This window comes from Euprymna scolopes, chromosome 18 (assembly GCF_053919585.1).
Source record: "Euprymna scolopes isolate OS-2025 chromosome 18, ASM5391958v1, whole genome shotgun sequence".
Lineage (NCBI taxonomy): Eukaryota > Metazoa > Mollusca > Cephalopoda > Sepiida > Sepiolidae > Euprymna > Euprymna scolopes.
Window position 1 is genome coordinate 113,152,126 of NC_136499.1, and position 20,653 is coordinate 113,172,778.

At 30.0% G+C, this 20,653-nt stretch overlaps 1 protein-coding gene across 1 annotated transcript in view; it reads right to left on the bottom strand.

Moving 5' to 3' along the window:
* LOC145297772 (uncharacterized) overlaps positions 1–20,653 on the bottom strand; it is a 482,067-nt gene that overhangs the window by 377,071 nt on the left and 84,343 nt on the right. The window contains exons 7-13 of the mRNA XM_080144017.1: positions 18,981–19,114; positions 17,535–17,742; positions 14,295–14,428; positions 11,591–11,798; positions 10,467–10,648; positions 3,538–3,697; positions 1–131 (exon numbers count right to left, since the gene is read on the bottom strand). The exon at positions 1–131 is cut by the window's left edge and continues 97 nt beyond it. Of these exons, the coding sequence (XP_080000143.1) occupies positions 1–131; positions 3,538–3,697; positions 10,467–10,648; positions 11,591–11,798; positions 14,295–14,428; positions 17,535–17,742; positions 18,981–19,114 (1,157 nt within the window). The remainder of the gene's footprint in view (positions 132–3,537; positions 3,698–10,466; positions 10,649–11,590; positions 11,799–14,294; positions 14,429–17,534; positions 17,743–18,980; positions 19,115–20,653) is intronic.

Sequence of the window (20,653 nt, forward strand, 5' to 3'; positions counted from 1 at the left end):
TTTTGTGGCAAATTCTTCGAAATAAAAGCCGTATCCACTCTTACAGGAAACACTAAACTTCGACATATAATACCAATTGCTATTGGATGGCGTCATCACTGTGTTGGCGTTGAAGTCTGGATCAAGACAATCTAGAAATAAAAATGAAAAATTATTATTATAATTATTATTATTGTTGTTGTTGTTATTGGCAATATTTTATGAAAGCTCTTGATCAATATCATAATAAACTTGTATCTGCTATTATAACTCTGCCCTAAGCCACGACTTCTCCCGTTAGGCCGTCAGCGGTCGAACCCAGACAGTTATAATGTTCTTGGCAACCTTTACAAGTTGTAGAATCCCAATACGACTCGAATTTCACAACCTGGGCAATTCTAAATGAAATCTTGTCAGCGTCTAGTGTCCCCAGAGTACTTTTGATGTAAAAAAAAGAGTGGATGAACATTCGCTTGGTTTGGCAGCAGACTGTATAAAAGGCTTGTCCTGTAGAATAATCTTTTCTTTCAAACGTATCAAAGGAAAAAAACTCATATCGACACAAGTGATTAGTGTATGAAAAGCAAATATATATTTAAGACCGTGAAGAAATTTACATAAATATAATTTTCGAAAAAAAAAAATTAGTTATAAGATCGTAATTTGTTGTACACAACAAGTAAAATCTTGTCAGCGTCTAGTATAATCCATACGTTATTTGTCTCCGTCATTCTTTTTTTCGGGGTGCCAGCATGCTGACGACGCTCTTCATCGCTGCCGTCGCTTTTACTACCAGGTAGGATGGGGGGGGGAAGGAAAACGATAGAGTAAGATGGTAAAGTTCGCATGCAGTAATGTTTGTGTCCTTGGATCTAAATTACGAGTTGGGCTGTCGGCTTTGCTTCGACAAGCTTGTTTTAAAACAAAAGCATCTTTGCAAGCGTAAACGTTCTCTCTGGCATACAATCGTGGTTCGATTTCGATCGGGGTTTGTTATTCGGCTGAAATATTTTGATGTGCTGGGTATCTCGCGGAGAGGGTGTCCCAAATACATGCCTTTTGCTCGTTCTCTCGTCAGAGTGTTCTAGACCTCGACCTGTTCTATCCTCTTCTCATCTCTATTCTCGTCCCATAACTTTTGGCCGCGTCGTGGTTTTTATACCCAAGGGGTGGGGGTGGGGTGGTTTGAGTGACATTCCCTTTATCAGAACCAGTCAAAATATTCCACCTCACCTCCGAACAGGTGCATTTACATTCGCTATTTGATTCCTTAAAAATGTGATTTAGAAAATCTTAAAAAGGTTTAAAATCCTGGAAATCTATTATATATATAAAAGTGAACGTGTGTGTGTGTGGGGGGGGGTGTCTGAGGGTGTGTCTGAGGGTGTGTCTGTGTACATTTCCCGACGCAATAACGCTGTCAAATTAAAGTTTGCAGACTCGAAATTTGATATACAGATTACTGAGATTTGGGAAAATCTTTGTTATCCGTTTTCGGCCAGAAATTTGGCGATTAAGGGGGTCAAAGTTCAACGATTTGACCTTTGAGAACTCTACCAAAGTCCTTCGACAATTTTGGGTCTAAACACTTTAAATTTTAGATATAGGTTCCTTGGGCATGGATCTAACTTTATAACTCGATTTGAGCCCAAAACAATAAATGTTAAGGGGGTCAGCATAGCGGTCAAAGTTAACAAAGTTGACCGCTTTTTTTTTTTTTTGGCTCAAAATACACCTCAAACACTCGGGCAACGCCGGGCTGAAATGCTAGTTTTATATATAAATGAAAATTAAGCTTGCCATATTCAAACGTTTCCTAAGGTAATAATTAAAATGAGTTATATATGTATATTAATAGACAGGCAAGGCCACAGGAGAGACAACAAAGGGGAAAAAAATCTGTAGCAAAATTAATTCCAAAGCAGCAAAATTAAAGATGGTTTGCTAGGACACTATATCTATATATCAATAAAAGTGAAATTGTCTATACATTTCGCTACCAAATTACTCTGTCAATTTTCAGTTTACAAACTCGAGATTTGACATAAAGATTACTGAGATCTGGGAAACTCTTTTTAATCAGTTTTTAGACAGAAATTTGGCTGTCCAGGGGTCAAAGTTCAACGATTCGAGCTTTACACAGACACACACACAGACACACACACATATATATATATATACATATACATACATATATATATACATATATATATACATACATGTATATACATCTATATACATCTATATATACATATATATACATCTATCTATACATATATATACATCTATCTATCTATCTATCTATATATATATATACACACACAGCTCTCTCTCTCTATATATATACATCTTTATATAGACATCTATAGACACATCTATATATATATATATTATATAGTGAAATATATATATATATATATATATATATAGTGAAATATTAGTGAGCAAAATTACAACGACCGCTATAATCACCAATAAAATTAATTACATAAAAATATATAAAATATTAACTACATAAGACTCAATTTTTTGAATTCATAGTAATATATTACAAATACAATATTTAAATGTATTATAAGATAATATTTATTTCTAACTAATTTTAACATGATAACATACAGATAGTTTTAAAACTTTGTATATAAATTGTTTTATTTATCTTTTAATAGACTTACTTTCCATGACTCAATTAACTCTAGGACGCGCGTATAATCTCCATTTTCTTTCCTTTCTCTTTCTCAGAGATTCTAGACTAATGAAACCATATGACAGGCAGCGGATGGTCACTCTCTTCTTTTTTCGTTTTTTTTCTTTCTTCTTCTCTTTCCCTTACGCGCAGTTTATTTTATTTTATTTCCTTTTCTCTATATCCGTATATTTCTCCCTCTTCTTCCTAGGTTAGTAAACGCGTGTCAAGGCATTTACGTGTAAGAACGTGCATATTTAGGGCGTGTGTGTGTGTATGTGTGTGTTGCGTGTGTGTGTGTGTGTATGTGTGTGTGTGTGTCTGTGGTTACGTCGAGCTACCGGACAGCTGTTCATAAGTGTCATAATGTTCTTGTTGTTTTCTTTTAAAAAATCCCTCCCACCCTCTCTATTAAATGTATTAAGTGGATTGCTACTACCATCCCCTCTGGTTTTCTGACGGTCGAGGCCCGATTCTTTTTCTTTCTTTATTTCAGTATCAAAAATGTAATTGTCTAGTTTAGATGCTTGAAAATACCATAAGGTTGAAATAAATGATTGCATCGACAATTATGTAATTTCCGTGTTATATATATATATATATATATATATATATATATATATATATATATATATATATATATAGTTTGTTTATTATACAAACATTATTGGTTACATATGTGCATGCATGTTTCAGTGGAATCATGATACATGTATAACACTTTACCAGACAATTATTCTTATTGTTTGGAAAGATTGTATTAGAGCTCTTGCTGAATACCATGATAAACTTGTACCCGTTTTTGTGCTATTATAGTAATTAGCAAATGCCTATCCGTCTTTATTATTAGAGGCAAAATGCGTGAGACTTACCCACAGAATAAACGGCCTTAAATCCTTTTTTGTTAATGATGGCGTTACTTTGAAACGTCACCTTGGCGGCGCCACTGGCAAAATATATGCTTGTTGGTGCAGATGCAGAAGCAGTACTGTTGAAAAGTAGGGTGCTTTTCGAATTAACAATGTTGTAAACCTGTTTAAATGCAAAAATAAAAAATATTAAGTTTTGAATGAATTCATTCTTTCCAATTATTATACGAGTTAATATTTTGAAATAGTACGTTGAAAGTTACCAAAATATGAATACGTTGAAAGTTACCAAAATATGAATACGTTGAAAGTTACCAAAATATGAATACGTTGAAAGTTACCAAAATATGAATACGTTGAAAGTTACCAAAATATGAATACGTTGAAAGTTACCAAAATATGAATACGTTGAAAGTTACCAAAATATGAATACGTTGAAAGTTACCAAAATATGAATACGTTGAAAGTTACCAAAATATGAATACGTTGAAAGTTACCAAAATATGAATACGTTGAAAGTTACCAAAATATGAATACGTTGAAAGTTACCAAAATATGAATACGTTGAAAGTTACCAAAATATGAATACGTTGAAAGTTACCAAAATATGAATACGTTGAAAGTTACCAAAATATGAATACGTTGAAAGTTACCAAAATATGAATACGTTGAAAGTTACCAAAATATGAATACGTTGAAAGTTACCAAAATATGAATACGTTGAAAGTTACCAAAATATAAATACGTTGAAAGTTACCAAAATATGAATACGTTGAAAGTTACCAAAATATGAATGTAATCTGTATTTAAAAAAAGTTGATGTGTGCAACAATTTAACCGATAAACTCTTAAACTACTGGTCACATGTTGCAATATATATATATATATATATATATATATATATATATATATATATATATATATATATATATTTTAGATATAATGGGGTTATGATCCCTCACAGTCGGGAGATTCTATTTATAAACTAGGAACTGCTAGGAACTGACGAATCAAAGTAAGTCACGTTCTGCTACCAACCAATCAGAAACCAGAATTGCTCCATAAAAATTAAACCTTTTCTGTAGCAACTTCGCATGTTTCCTTCGTGTCGACACGGGAAGAATCTTTTGCTCTGTGGGTTCCAACTCAAGAACTGTCTACTGAGAACTAGTCACCTCCAGGACTTGTGTAGAACAACTAACCATCGGAAACTGTTCTGTCTACTGAGAACCAGTTACCTCCAGGACTTGTATAGAACATCTAACCATCGGAAACTGTTCTTAAACTAAACATGGCTTACAACTCTGGAGTAATATGAATATAATTTATATAACAAAAGGGTTGATGCATGTATGTGTGTGTAACAACTTAACCGATAAACTCTTAAACTACTGGTCACATAACACTGAAATAAACAGGAAATAGTAACCATACAAGAAGGATGGTGTATAATGAGTAAACTCTTTGTTTGGATGAATGAATGACGATTACAGAAATATGCCGGCAAGTTGAAGTGCAAAATCATGGTATCATTTCTCAGCGACATTCAAAATCCGGACCCCGTGATAAGAACCTCTACAACACGATCACCAAAAAATAACATATATGCTGCTCCCTCTTTAGGGGCCAGGAAAATTATTCCCAACTCGCATTTAGGTAAAAATGCACTTTCTATAAATAATTGAAGTCATTTAAAAAGTATCGCTGACAAAAACAAATACAAACATCTACATAAAAACGCGATATATAAATTTTTTTGTTTGAACTGATGAATAACGCGTATAGAAATATGTCGACAAGTTGAAATGCAAAATTATGATATTCTTTCTCAGAAAATCGTTGGGAAATGTCTTTTAGCACTAAAGATATAATGGTCTATTCCTTACAGTGCATTGGTGGAGACTTACTGAAATAAACTTGCAGGCTATTTATTTATTTATTTGTTTATTTGTTTATTTATTTGTTTATTTATTTATTTATGTATTTATTGATTTATTTATTTGTTTATTTATTTATTTATTTGTTTATTTATTTATTCATTCGTTTATTTATTTATTTTTCATTTATTTATTCATTTATTTATTCATTCATTTATTTATTGATTTATTTATTTATTTATTCATTTATTTATTTGTTTCTTTATTTATTTGTTTATTTATTTATTTATTTATTCATTAATTTATTCATTTATTTATTTGTTTATTTATTTATTTGTTTATTTATTTGTTTATTTATTTATTTGTTTATTTATTTATTTGTTTATTTATTTGTTTATTTATTTATTTGTTTATTTATTTATTTGTTTATTTATTTGTTTATTTATTTATTTGTTTATTTATTTATTTGTTTATTTATTTATTTGTTTATTTATTTATTTGTTTATTTATTTGTTTATTTATTTATTTGTTTATTTATTTATTTGTTTATTTATTTGTTTATTTATTTATTTGTTTATTTATTTGTTTATTTATTTATTTGTTTATTTATTTATTTGTTTATTTATTTGTTTATTTATTTATTTGTTTATTTATTTATTTATTCATTTATTTATTTGTTTATTTATTTATTTGTTTATTTATTTGTTTATTTATTTATTTGTTTATTTATTTATTTGTTTATTTGTTTATTTATGTATTTGTTTATTTACTCATTCGTTTATTTATTCATTCATTTATTTATTCATTTATTTATTTGTTTATTTATTTATTTGTTTATTTATTTATTTGTTTATTTATTTATTTGTTTATTTATTTATTCATTTATTTGTTTATTTGTTTATTTATTTATTTGTTTATTTATTTATTTGTTTATTTATTCATTTATTTATTTATTTGTTTATTTATTTGTTTATTTATTTATTTGTTTATTTATTTGTTTATTTATTTATTTGTTTATTTATTTATTTGTTTATTTATTTGTTTATTTATTTATTTGTTTATTTATTTATTTATTCATTTATTTATTTGTTTATTTATTTATTTGTTTATTTATTTGTTTATTTATTTATTTGTTTATTTATTTATTTGTTTATTTATTTATTTGTTTATTTGTTTATTTATTTATTTGTTTATTTACTCATTCGTTTATTTATTCATTCATTTATTTATTCATTTATTTATTTGTTTATTTATTTATTTGTTTATTTATTTATTTGTTTATTTATTTATTTGTTTATTTATTTATTCATTTATTTGTTTATTTGTTTATTCATTTATTTGTTTATTTATTTATTTGTTTATTTATTTATTCATTTATTTGTTTATTTATTTGTTTATTTATTTATTTGCTTATTTATTTATTTGTTTATTTATTTATTTATTTATTTATTTGTTTCTTTGTTTCTTTGTTTATTTATTTGTTTATTTATTTATTTGTTTATTTGTTTATATATTTATTTGTTTATTTGTTTATTTATTTATTTGTTTATTTATTCATTCATTTATTTATTCATTTATTTATTTATTCATTTATTTATTTGTTTATTTATTTATTTGTTTATTTATTTATTTGTTTATTTATTCATTTATTTGTTTATTTGTTTATTTGTTTGTTTATTTATTTATTTATTTATTTGTTTATTTGTTTATTTATTTATTTGTTTATTTACTCATTCGTTTATTTATTCATTTATTTATTTATTTATTCATTTATTTATTTGTTTATTTATTTGTTTATTTATTTATTTGTTTATTCATTTATTTGTTTATTTATTTATTTGTTTATTTATTTATTCGTTTATTTATTCATTTGTTTATTTATTTATTTATTTATTCATTCGTTTATTTATTTATTCATTCATTCGTTTATTTATTTATTTGCGGGCTGTTATCCTCATTTTGATAGTTGTTGTTTTACGACGTTTCATCCAACTACTCCGTTGGAATTCGTCAAGTGGTTAACCGCGACGGGATAGGAATGCTGGTGTACTTTTTTTTTTTTCATAGGCATCACCACTTATCAAGGCCAAGAGGCCACTCGAGAATAAGGGTTAAAGAGTGTAGAAAATGGAAGATAATTCCACAGGCGTGCAGTTCTAAGAAAGAAGCTTTGTCCATGGAATGTACGTTTAGGTTTAGGCACAGATAAAGAGTGGGGAATTAGTGATAGTGTTTTCAGTTAGACGAGTGTTCCTTGTGAAAGTCTGTCGAGGGGCGGGGCACCATAGATTGTAGTAATTTTCCTAACACTTTTGAAATCAGTTCTATATATATATATATATATATATATATATATATATATATATATATATATATATATATGAATAAAAAAGAATGCGAAAAGTATAAAAGCTTATAACTTTTCTTTATTCGTTTTTAATTGGTGACGTGCAGGAATACAAAATAATAATATTATAAAAAAAATTAAATTAATTAAAAAAAAACTTTTTTTATAAGTACATAATTTTCGACCGATCCTTCAGTCTTCATCGGTGTATATATGTATATATATTAGCAAAAGTACCCGTTGTTGGCTGGGTTCAAAAACAGCCTACAGAAAAAGGATTATTTTTAAAATTTAATTATCCACTGACACGTTTTTCGTCGTCTACGACTCATCAGAGTGACTGATATATATATATATATATATATATATATATATATATATATATATGTATTTTAGGTATATATATTTTAGGTATATATATATATACATATATGTATTTTAGGTATATATATATACATATATATATACATATATGTATTATATATATATATATATATATAAAATACATATATGTATATATATGTATATATATATATACCTAAAATACATATATGTATATATATATACCTGAAATACATATAGGTATATATATATATATATATATATATATATATATATACCTAAAATACACACACACATATGTATATATATATATATATATATATATATATATATATACATATACATGTTTGGACGTATATATAACATCTTTACTTATTTACTGTTTTAAAAATAATATATATATATGTTATTTTTAAAACAGTAAATAAATAAAAATGTTATATATACGTACAAACATGTTGTGGGCGACTTTCTGGGTAGATGCGGGCTTCGAGGCGAAGCAAGTGTTAGCCGTATTCATCCTTTGAAAAAAGAACAACAACAAATATATATATATATATATATATATATATATATATATATATATATATATACCTAAAATACACACACACACACACATATATATATATATATATACCTAAAATATATATATATAAATATCTATATATATATACCTAAAATACATATATATAAATATCTATATATATACCTAAAATACATATATATAAATATCTATATGTATACCTAAAATACATATATATAAATATCTATATATATACCTAAAATACATATATATAAATATCTATATATATACCTAAAATACATATATATATAAATACCTAAAATACATATATATAAATATCTATATATATATATATATATATATATATATATATATATATATATATATATACCTAAAATACATATATATAAATATCTATATATATATATATATACCTAAAATACATATATATAAATATCTATATATATATACCTAAAATACATATATATAAATATCTATATATATTCCTAAAATACATATATATAAATATCTATATATATACCTAAAATATATATATATAAATATCTATATATATATACCTAAAATATATATATATAAATATCTATATATATATACCTAAAATATATATATATAAATATCTATATACATATACCTAAAATATATACATATAAATATCTATATATATATATACCTAAAATATATATATATAAATATCTATATATATACCTAATATATATATATATAAATATCTATATATATACCTAATATATATATATATATAAATATCTATATATATGCCTAATATATATATATATATATATATAAATATCTATATATATACCTAAAATATATATATATATACCTAAAATATATATATATATATATAAATATCTATATATATATACCTAATATATATATATATATATATATATATATATATATATATATATATATATATATATATATATAGACGGAGACATAAACCTTAGTATTGTTTAAAAAATCAACAAAACCACGTAAACAGATGAACGATAAAAATCGTCTATGGCATCATAGCGTAGGGGATTAGGGCGCTGAACTGAAATACATAAGGGCCAAGGTTCGAATCCTACTAACACTCAAGCTGCGCCTATGAGGAGTAGGGCTCCGAAACACGCGTAACCGTAGATTACTGTTTAATATATATATATATATATATATATATATATATATATATATATATATATATATATATATATATATATATTAGATTTGTCTTTACATAAGCAGTAGTTTGTTGCTTCACAGTCATGAGCATGTTTCGGTCTACAAACTACTGCTTATGTAAAGACAAATCTAAAATGTAACTTGCTCTACTTCTGTATTGAGCACTCTTGTATAAATCTCGTTATATTTCACTGGTTACCCTACTTTTGAAAATAGCAACCTTTCTTCGAAACTCCGCGGATTAAGGACTATCCATTTATCTAATGTTTCCTTTTCCGATTAAATATGTTTTTAACTCATTTCAAAGTGTTTTTTTAACATATTTTATTAACTGTTTGCTCATATATATATATATATATATATATATATATATATATATATATATATATATATATATATATATATATGCGTACATGTATATAATTAACACTGACGCACTGGTTCCCGTAGTTAAGCAACGTTGATCCTGATCAGTACTTCTTGCCACGAGACGCAAGCAATGCCGACTCAGGAGGTGCGTTCGGAGCTTGCGTAACCTTTGCCACACGTGCAGACCGTTACATAGGGTATCCATTGTATCTTGAGACTTAACGGAGGCGTCGATCGATATTAAAGCAACACAAATGTAAATACATACGTAAAGAATATCATCTGGATTGGCAATGTCGTAATTTGAATCGAACTTGATCGAGTAAGTCTGACTGGTTGGGATATCGATATTCCATTCACAGTTCAAGGAATTCGGGTAGTTTTCATCTATACCAAAACCGGGCGTCATGATTACACCAGACAATTGGTCATTCACTGCGATTTTACAACCTGAAAACAATAAAAAGATACAGAAAATCAAATTGAACTGTTGTCAGACATGTTAGATGTATATTTTGTGTTTACGAACGTTTCAGAAATTAAAAATAATGTCGGAGCTTCTACAGAATTGGGACGAGATTTTAGGAAATCGTAAAACTGAATGTCACATGAAAACAATGGTATCTACGTATTCCTCGTATTTTTAAGATGATAATCGATAAGGTAGAAAAATTTTTATTAAAGAAAATTATAAGTAGAACTTGATGAAAACGATCGTAAAATACAGGAGAGTTCAACAGGGAGGTAATTTTCCATTCGAATTAAATAAAGATAGCGGAAATTGTTCACCTGCTAACATGACTTTTCGGGTTTGTATTACTGTACACATAGATTCGAAAAAGTTGTCAAAAAACAAATATATAACAAATAAATGTTATCAAAAGCAAGATAAGTTACCTTTCTACCTAATTGGATATATTTTATATAATAAACTAGACAAAATACTATTAAAAATCCACCGAATATATATCAACCTATGTCACGGTAACATATATTGAGCAAATTTCTAACAGTATTTTGTCTAGTTTATTATTTATAACACCTTTTCCCAAACTTGCCGTGTTAAAGAGAGAGTCGGGCGCCATTTTGAATTTTCCATTACATCGGTAAACACTGCATGGTTTTCAAGCTGAATAAACATGTTACATTGAATAAAAACACGAAAATTATATCCAGTTTGGTAGAAAAGTAACTTATCTTGCCTTTGATAACATTTATTTGTTATATATTTGTTTTTTTTGACAACTTTTTCGAATCTATGTGTACAGTAATACAAACCTTTTCAAAAGATGCAATGCTGTTGAATTCAACACAACCCTAAAAGGAATGCCTCAGCAAAACGATGAAAACAATATAATATAATTATAATTTATTTGGATTTCGTTTCTGTACCTTGATAGTAGGAAAAAGTAAATCCTCCTGCAGAGAAAAGTCCGCGGCTTTTTAGAAGGACCATAATTACTTCTCCAGTCGATTGTATAAACCTGGGCCCCATCGATTCAGCATATGGGCCCTTATACGTTGCAAGGACCGGCGAATCCAGAGAATCTCCATTAAATACAATAACTTCATCCTCGTCAAAGAGTTCCATGTATAGTTTCTGTTAAAATAAAAATTAAAAAAAAAAAAGCATGTAGCCTCTCTTGTTGAAGAAACAAAGAAAGAATTGTCTCCTCTGTGATTACTAATAAAGCATTAGTTATTTCCCCTTTTATTACTATATTCAAATAGAATATAAAAACATTAGTTATCTCCCTTGCGATTACTACAAAGATTAGAGTTGTTTCCCTTACATTACTACCGCTTTAACAAGTACATGCATGAGTTGTCTCCTCCTGCGATCACGAATACTAAAATAATATAAATAACCACTAATCACATTTTTTTTTTTTGTAAAATATAACGTATCCACTTCATCATGGCCGCCGCAAGCGAAATCGGAAACATCGAACCGGTGTCAATTGCAAAAATAAAATCCCTAACTTTGTAAATTTTAACAAATGATTAAATCAAACACTTTTTTTTTATAATTGGAATTTTCTTTCTTTTTTCTTTTTTTTTGCTATTTAAAAAATATTTTTTAATAATTTAATTATGAACGAGACATAACTGTATTACAAAGGGCCACACAATTATTAACAAATAATATATTTAAACAGTTTTTTTTTTTTTTTGTAATGATACTAGCCTGAGTGTCCGGCGTTGCTCGGGTGTTTGAAGCAAAAAGAAAAAAAAATTGGTAGTAGGCAAGCAGGCTCGTGCCGCGAAGGAGGAAAAGAATGTGAAAAAAAAAAAACCGTGACGTCTTTGCTGTTGCGCCCATCGCCAAACCGGAAGTGACGAATGTTTAAATTAAGTCTAGTCAATCGAAAAGATGGGATGACTTTAAAAAATATCGGCGAAAATAGCCACCCCGCCAGTTGAGGGTGGATCGATTAATGTTTTTCGACAATTTTTCGATATTTGTCGTGCGAGACGCCTAGTTACAAAATAATACCGATCCTTTGTAAATCCATCGCCTCTTTCGAAAGGTTTAGACATACATACATACATACATACATACATACATACATACATACATACATACATACATACATACATACATACATTTAAACAGACAGGCGAGATTTATTCATAAAATGCATGTTAGCAAAATAACCAAATTGTGGAAAATAAAATAATTGAATATTAATATAATTAAATATTTAAAAAAAAAAAGTTCTTTATATTTAATGCAGTCTAGCTCAGAATTCCATGTGTGTAACCGTGGAAACGAAGTTTTGACCTGCAAATTGATCCTCTTTTTCTCGTTTTCTTTTCCTTTCTCTTCTTCCTGCATGCAATAATATTATTTTAATTATGTGGACTATGGTTTCCATGTTGAGTGCTAATATAACCTTCGTCAGTTGTATTTTGTCAAAGTCAGTAATCATTCTGTACAAACTCGAGAATCTATACAAAATTTTAAACCGGACCCTTTATTTAACCCTCAGTGTTGGTGATACAGCAACAATATTAATAGGTTCGCAGTAGTATGGTATGTTGTGAGAGGCCGAAAAACATTGTGGACCTGAATGCCATCAGCTAGAATTGAAACCAAAATATTTAGCTTTCCAGCCTTATTCGCTACCATAGGAGCCAAGGATTGATATATATCAAAACTTTAAAAAAATTAACACAGTTTAACATATAAACGTATATTTGCATACATAGAGGTGCACTTTAAAACGACTTATGCCGGCCAAGCTCCAATTTTTCTTTTTAATTTTGACCCTTTAGAAGATACTACCCTGGGCGCACGGCGATTCCCGGGTATTTGGAGGTGTGTGTTTAGCAAAAAATTTTTAAAAAAAGTGGTAGTAGGCAGGCAGGCAGGCAGGCTAGAACCCGTACCGAGAAAGATGGAAAAAACGTGACCCTCCCCCCCCCAAAAAAAAACGTGGCGTCTTTACCGTTGCGTCCATCGCCAAACCGGAAATGGCGAAGGTTTAAATTAAAGCCAGTCAATCGAAAAGAGGGGATGATTTTCGAAAATATCGGTGGCAGTTTGTCAGTTGTATGGACAATTAAAGTTGCTCTATAATTTTTAGAGTGAACATCTGTTGAATAAGTGACTAAAAATGCAGCAAGGACATAATTTTGCTGACTTGTTAGTCGCGAACGAAACAATATTTTAAAGGTTACTTTTTGAAAAGCAATAAATTGCCAACTGAGAAAACTTGATATTTGGGACTTTGAGAACTTTTGCATATATATATATATATATATATATATATATATATATATATATATATATATATATATATATTTCTGTAGAAATATATTTTCTTATAATATATATCAATCCTTATTTAAGAAGCTCAATGTAATTACAGAGCAGTATAGAGAATAAATGAAAAAAAGTTATATTCCAAAATTCGTGATGTTGACCATCTTATAATTTATTCCTTTAAGTCAGTTTACTTATGCAATTTTTGACAGTATCTGTTTCGTGGCGCAAAATCAATTACTCAATTTTTATATCAATCAGTGAATATATATATATATATATATATATATATATATATATATATACAAAATGGTTGTATTTGCTTACCTCTAAGGTAATTATCTCTCGCCTGGTAACACTACGGATGATAAAAGTTTTCTGTTCATCATTGATGAAATTGGAGACAGTCAGATTACCACTGGGATAGGCATTCATCTCAGAAGACTTCAGGCTGGATGAAACTGTCGAAGGCAAAACATAAAACAAACGTATTATTCTCTGTAGAAAAAAATGTGTGGCATATTATTTCAGATCTAGTATGGAAAATAAAGTCGGTTTATTTCTCGAAGTAAGCTCGATGTAGCAATGCATATGATGAACTATTTGCTTCTTACTAGCCAATCATTTACCTAAGTTTAGTAGAGAGTAATTCTCTCCACTCTTTATCTGTGCCTAAATCAATGCCTTTTCTCTTCCCTGCAACCTCTCTCCCACAGAAGAGACGATGCGAGCCTGTCTTTATTTTACCGTTATTTCCATGGCAACTGCTCGTCTCAGCTCCAATCTCTGCCCCCCCTAGCCAATCTTTTACGAAAAACACCCGTCTAGCTGAAGCCACTGTCAAAAATTCCCCCCACTCTCTATCTGTGCCTAAATCAAAACGTGGATTCCATGAACACAGCTTCTTTCTTAGAACAGCACGCCAGTGGAACTCTGTTCCGTCTGCCTGTTTCCCACCTGACTACAACTTGGATGTCTTCAAGTCCAACGTGAACAAGTTCCTGATGAACCGCCCCCTTAAGTAGACACTTTATGAAATCTCAACACTAACGTACAACGTACTGTACATGCAATAACCCTTATCCCTGAGTGGTTTCCGGGCCTTGATAAGTGGTGACCTCCTTGTAAAAAAACACACACAAAAAAAAAAACGTAGATTCCATGAACAAAGCTTCTTTCTAAGAAGTGCACGCCTGTGGAACTCTCTTCCGTTTGCCTGTTTCCCACCTGACAACTTGGATGTCTTCAAGGACAATATAAACAAATTCCCGATGAATCGCCCCCTTAAGTAAGACACTTTATCAAATCTCCAATACTAAGGACTGGGCAGCTATCCATCATTCATCAACTAATCACAGAATTGCTCCGTATAGCCTCTCCCAATAACTGCAACTGATTGGCCGATTGTCTAAAACCAATCAGAGGCTAACCAGGGTGATTGTTACGAGGATAGCCATTAGTCGGAAATCTCCATTGGCTGACCAATCAGATACTGATTGTTCAAGGATTCAGGCCAATAAATAGAGGATACCCAAAGCGAAAAATTGAGTTGGTTCGTTTTTTTTTTTTGTTTTTTTTTGTCGCCGTTTAAAGAACCAAATCCGTTGCCATTCCGTTCTGCATTATTAACGCTGCTTAATTACAGTTAAGATTTTCTAAGAAAACTTTATTCCGCCAGTCAACCACAATCACTCCCATTTCGTGGTGTTTGTTGAAGATTGTTTTAATAAACGCTGTTATTGTTTATAACAAGCGTTTTCTGACATTTTCTTTTGTTTGTTTGGCAACTTTTCTTCCCTCCAGCAACAACTTCAGCCCTCATCGACTGGACCGCAATCATTTCTTCTTTCTATGGATCGTAAAGCAACGTGGGCGTGGAAGGAAACAGAGAAAGACCAGTCGAAAAATGTGGTGATCACGCAACCATCGGCCAACTCGATTTCGTGAAGATATCGTACCACATTCGAATGCTTCGAATATTTATTGTATTAGAAACTGTGCACACACGTAAGTATACCAAAGAGTTTTCCTGGTAATTTAAAAATGGAAATTTAGCAGAGAAACCAACAAACAACACAGGTAAAAAGTCAAATATACAATAAATAAATGTTACAATAGTTAATAAAAGTTACTTTAGTACATACCTGGCTTATTTTTTGTGCCTTAAAGTAGTTTTAAATGCTTTTTTATATTTAATATTCGCTTTTTTTTTTTAATATTTAATATTCGCTTTTTTTTTTAATATTTAATATTCGCTTTTTTTTTTAATATTTAATATTCGTTTTGAAAACAAGATGACCATCTAAAGTTTTCTTCATTGGAAACAAACCTGTCGCCATATTGTTTGCAAATCCGCTCGTAAAAACCGAATATTTGAGATTAAAAAATAACATTTAAAACTACTTCAAAATACAAAAAACAAAAAAAATGAGTCAGGTAGGTACTAAAGTAACTTTTATTGGTTATGGTAACATTTATTTATTTATTTATTGTATATTTGAATTTTTAGTCTTTTTTTTTCTGGGTTTTTTTTTTATACATTTGTTGGCTTCTCGGCTAAATCCCCAAACATAGAAAATAACAGTTTAGAAAAAGACCAAGTGAAAAAGATTGTATCTTGTCACTGCTTATTTTGTATAATTAGACGAAGTTAGGGGTCAGGAGAGCTGGTGAAAATACAAGATTATAGATCGTTAGTGTCTTCCATAATTCAAAAAGAAATATGGATCAATGTTCACCGTTACTCCAACTGAAGACGCCTCAACATTTTTCGATAAATCGGCAACTTTCAACGGTTTTCGGGTATGCTGAATACGAATATCGTAGGGAAAATTAGCGCAGACCAGCAGTTTTCGAGATGTAAATACCTGTATTATGCCACGTAATTTCTAGCAGTTTGAATTAGCCGCTATCTTTGTTTCAATGAAATGGTATAGTGAGCATGCGCGCACGCTGCAGTGAGCATAAGCAGACGGTCTGTGTAGTTAAGTCTACGAAATACAAACGTTTATTCAACGTCATTTCTTTCGGAATAAACACCACCCACCTCCCCATGTTAAGAATGGCTTTTAGAATACCCCCACCTCTCCATGTTCAGAACGGCTTTCAGAATAAACACCCCCAAGTTCTCCAAGTTAATTATTTGCTGGAATTGTCTTGAATTTTGAATTAGCCTTATTACACGTTTGAATTCCGTTGAGTTAACTTCACAGATCGTCTGCTCATGCTCACTGCAGCGTACGCGCGCATGCTCAATATACCATTTCATTGAAACAACAAAGATGGCGGCCAAATAAAACTACTAGAAATTACGTAGCATAATACAGGTATTTATATCTCGACAACTATTTGTCTCCACTAATTTTCCCTGCGATATTTGTCTTCAGCATACCCGAAAACTTATAAAAGTCATTTTTTAAAGAAAATGTTGAGGTGTCTTCAGTTGGCGTAACGATGAACATTGACTGAAATACGATTTTCGTCAGTGAATGTTTGTAGGAAGAGTAACATTTTGTTAAACCATAACAAAAAAAAGGGGGGTGAATAAAGAAAATAAAGCAGACTTACTCGTCGTCCATTTGGCATCAAAACCTTTTAATTGAACGGTACTGTCCGACGTGAATTTAACCATCATCATATTATTTGGACTCGTGTAAGATTTCTGTGCAATACTGTTGCCAGAGAGACGATATTTTAAGAAGGCGTTCGATTCAGAAAGGGAGTCGACATATATTTCTACGAAGTCGATATTTGCCTCAGTAACAAAATCTGAAAACTAATACACATTAAAAAGAGAATTATTAAATGTGAAAAGGTACACAGATTGGGCGGGAGGTAATCATTAGATGTGAAAATATAAACACATTAAAAAAGGGAGACAATTATCCATGTGAAAATTAATAGGCATTAAAAAACGGAGGTCGTATTATTTGAATTCATCAAACTACTGTTCACATCTTGAGTGTGATTTTCACAACGTTTCGGTCGATGTAACCGACCTTCTTCAGGTCTATCTTGTCGAACTCGGGAATGTTTCTGTCTAACTCGGGAATTTAGGAAAATCAATTGTAAAGTGTGATATTCTCCTGATGGATGAAGGTTCAATCCTCAGTGTGGGCGACTGAATATTACAAGTGCGAATTATTAGGACGTCTATCCAGCTGACGGTACAAGCGAACGTTACCCCCGTGAAATAAATAAAGGGTTCCACTCGAAATTGCATCCAAATTCTCGAATTCGACAGAAACATTCCCGAGTTCGAAAAAATAAGAAGGTCGGAAGTTATATCGACCAAAACATTGTGGAAATCACACTTAATATAAGAACAGCAGTCCGATGAATCCAAATAATACGAATAACCAATCCTCATCTCAAAAATTCAGAAACGTCATTAAAAAGGGAGATAATCATTAAATGTGAAAATATATACACATTAAAAAAAGTAGATAATCATCCAATGTGAAAACTAATAGACATAAAAATGGGAGGTAATCATTAAGTGTTAAAATAAATTAATAATGGAGATAATAATCAAAAGTGAATACTGTTAGGCATTAAAAAGAAAGTTAATCATAAAACATAAAAACAGATTAACAAAACTGATAGGCATTAAAAAAAAAAATAAGTATCCAATGTAAAAACTGAAAGGTATTAAAAAGGGAGGTAATTATTTAATATGAAAACTAATAGACATTAATCATTAAATGTGAAAATGTATATACATTAAAAAGGAGATAATATTAAATTTGAAAACTGATAGACATTAACAAGGGAAATAATCATGAAAAGTGAAAATATAAAAAAGGGGGAGGTAATCATTAATTATAAAACTGTATATACATTAAAAAGATAATCATTAAATGTGAAAATATACAGACATTAGATATCGTTTAAACATGCCAAAGTATGATCTACGCAAAAGCAGGAATAAAACAATTTCATCGAATTATATTCTATGTATGCAGTTTCATAGGATGTCCTCTGTATCGAACAAATAATACAATAGGTACTCACGATTAAATTTACGGAAGTTCCGATGTCGGACTTGATTTTCCAGATACAAAACGAATTGGGTTTATAATTCTGGGGATAATTTTCAGACTTAAAACTTCCTGATGAACCAGTTTGATAAAACCGACAAAGATTGGCTAATTAAAAACAAACAAAAAAAAGAGATATTACAATTAATTAAAGAAGAAGAAAAAAGATATTATAAATATGGGTTTTCTTTAAATTATCGATTAAAAAGTTTCGTTTTCATTTCTTTCAGTGCATGTCTAAGACATGACTCTTGATATGATTTAAGAAAAACTTGTAAAAATAAAATCAAACGCAAATCGTTAAACAGCATTGTCGTTGTATAATTTGGATGATATAAGTTGATTTCTTTTATTTTATTAAACAAAAGAATATGGCATGATCGACTCAAAAAGCGGTTAGGCTCCCCAAGGGAGGGAGCGGAAACTTAAAATTCATTATAAAAACGGGCATACGTTACTTTTCATTAAATTTAGTGTGCCAGGGCGACAGCAAAAATCCTTGCTGATATAAAATGGAAAAATAGTAAATGATTGTGTTTTAATCATTTTTGATTATCTGTCAACAGTAATGCCATTTTAAAAGTTAAGAGAAAACATATGCGGTGAACCAGTGAAAATAATGCAATTTCATATATTCATATATATATTCTCGACTGCTAATAGTCATGGCTAGTGATACATTACGTGAAAGCACTTTGTTCAAACTACACGGCTTAACATTCACTGGGAACATGAGTTGGAACAGAAACATTGAGAGCATTGCTAATCTGCTGCATAGAAGGCTCTCTCTATCGTTCTAGAAAGTTACTTACGCCTGAGAGTATCCTGTACCATTACAAGGCCACAATTCGCTCATGCGTGGAGTATTGTTGCCACATTTGAGCTGCTGCAGTGTTCAAAAGAGCGTCACCAACCTAATTGTCCCGCACTATAAACTAGCCTTCAACCGCTGTCCAATCGACGAAATGTTGCATCCCTCTGCCTGTTTTACAGGTACTTTTATGGTAGGTTCTCCGACGAACTACAAGCCCTAGTACCCCCTCGACGTAAATACCCTCGACAAACCTTACAAGCAGCAAAATCACACCCCATACACATGAGAGATCCCTAGATATAAGAAAGCCTTGTACTATAATAGTTTCTTCCCTATGTCTGATAGACTCTGGAATTCCCTTCCGAGTTTCTGCTTCGCCGACTGTACTGACTTGCAGAAGTTCAAATGTAATGTAAAAAGACATCTTGCTGCTCAACTCCCTACATAGTATCCTTGCAAATTATGTCCTTGATAAAAGCCCCCGACATCAAAATGGCACTGTCCCTTGTTTGGGGTGGAAATGCAATAATAAAAAATCTAGCTAATAATAGTGTTTCTCAACTTCTTCATTTCCTTCGGTATAAAAAAACAACAGAGTCGAAACAATTATTGAGGCGAGGTATGGCTTTATTCCCGTGTGTATTCAAGGAGATTAATTCTCCTAAGCTTCGACTTCTTCCTTTCGGAAACGGGCTAGTTTATTCAGAATCGCCTGTGGCGCCCATACAGGAGAATGCCGAAAGGGGTGCCCAGATATTTCTTTTCATCTTTGCTGGACAGAGGGCCCTTCTTCTAGGCCACTAGCTTTTCAAATCCAACTTTCTGACCCTTGC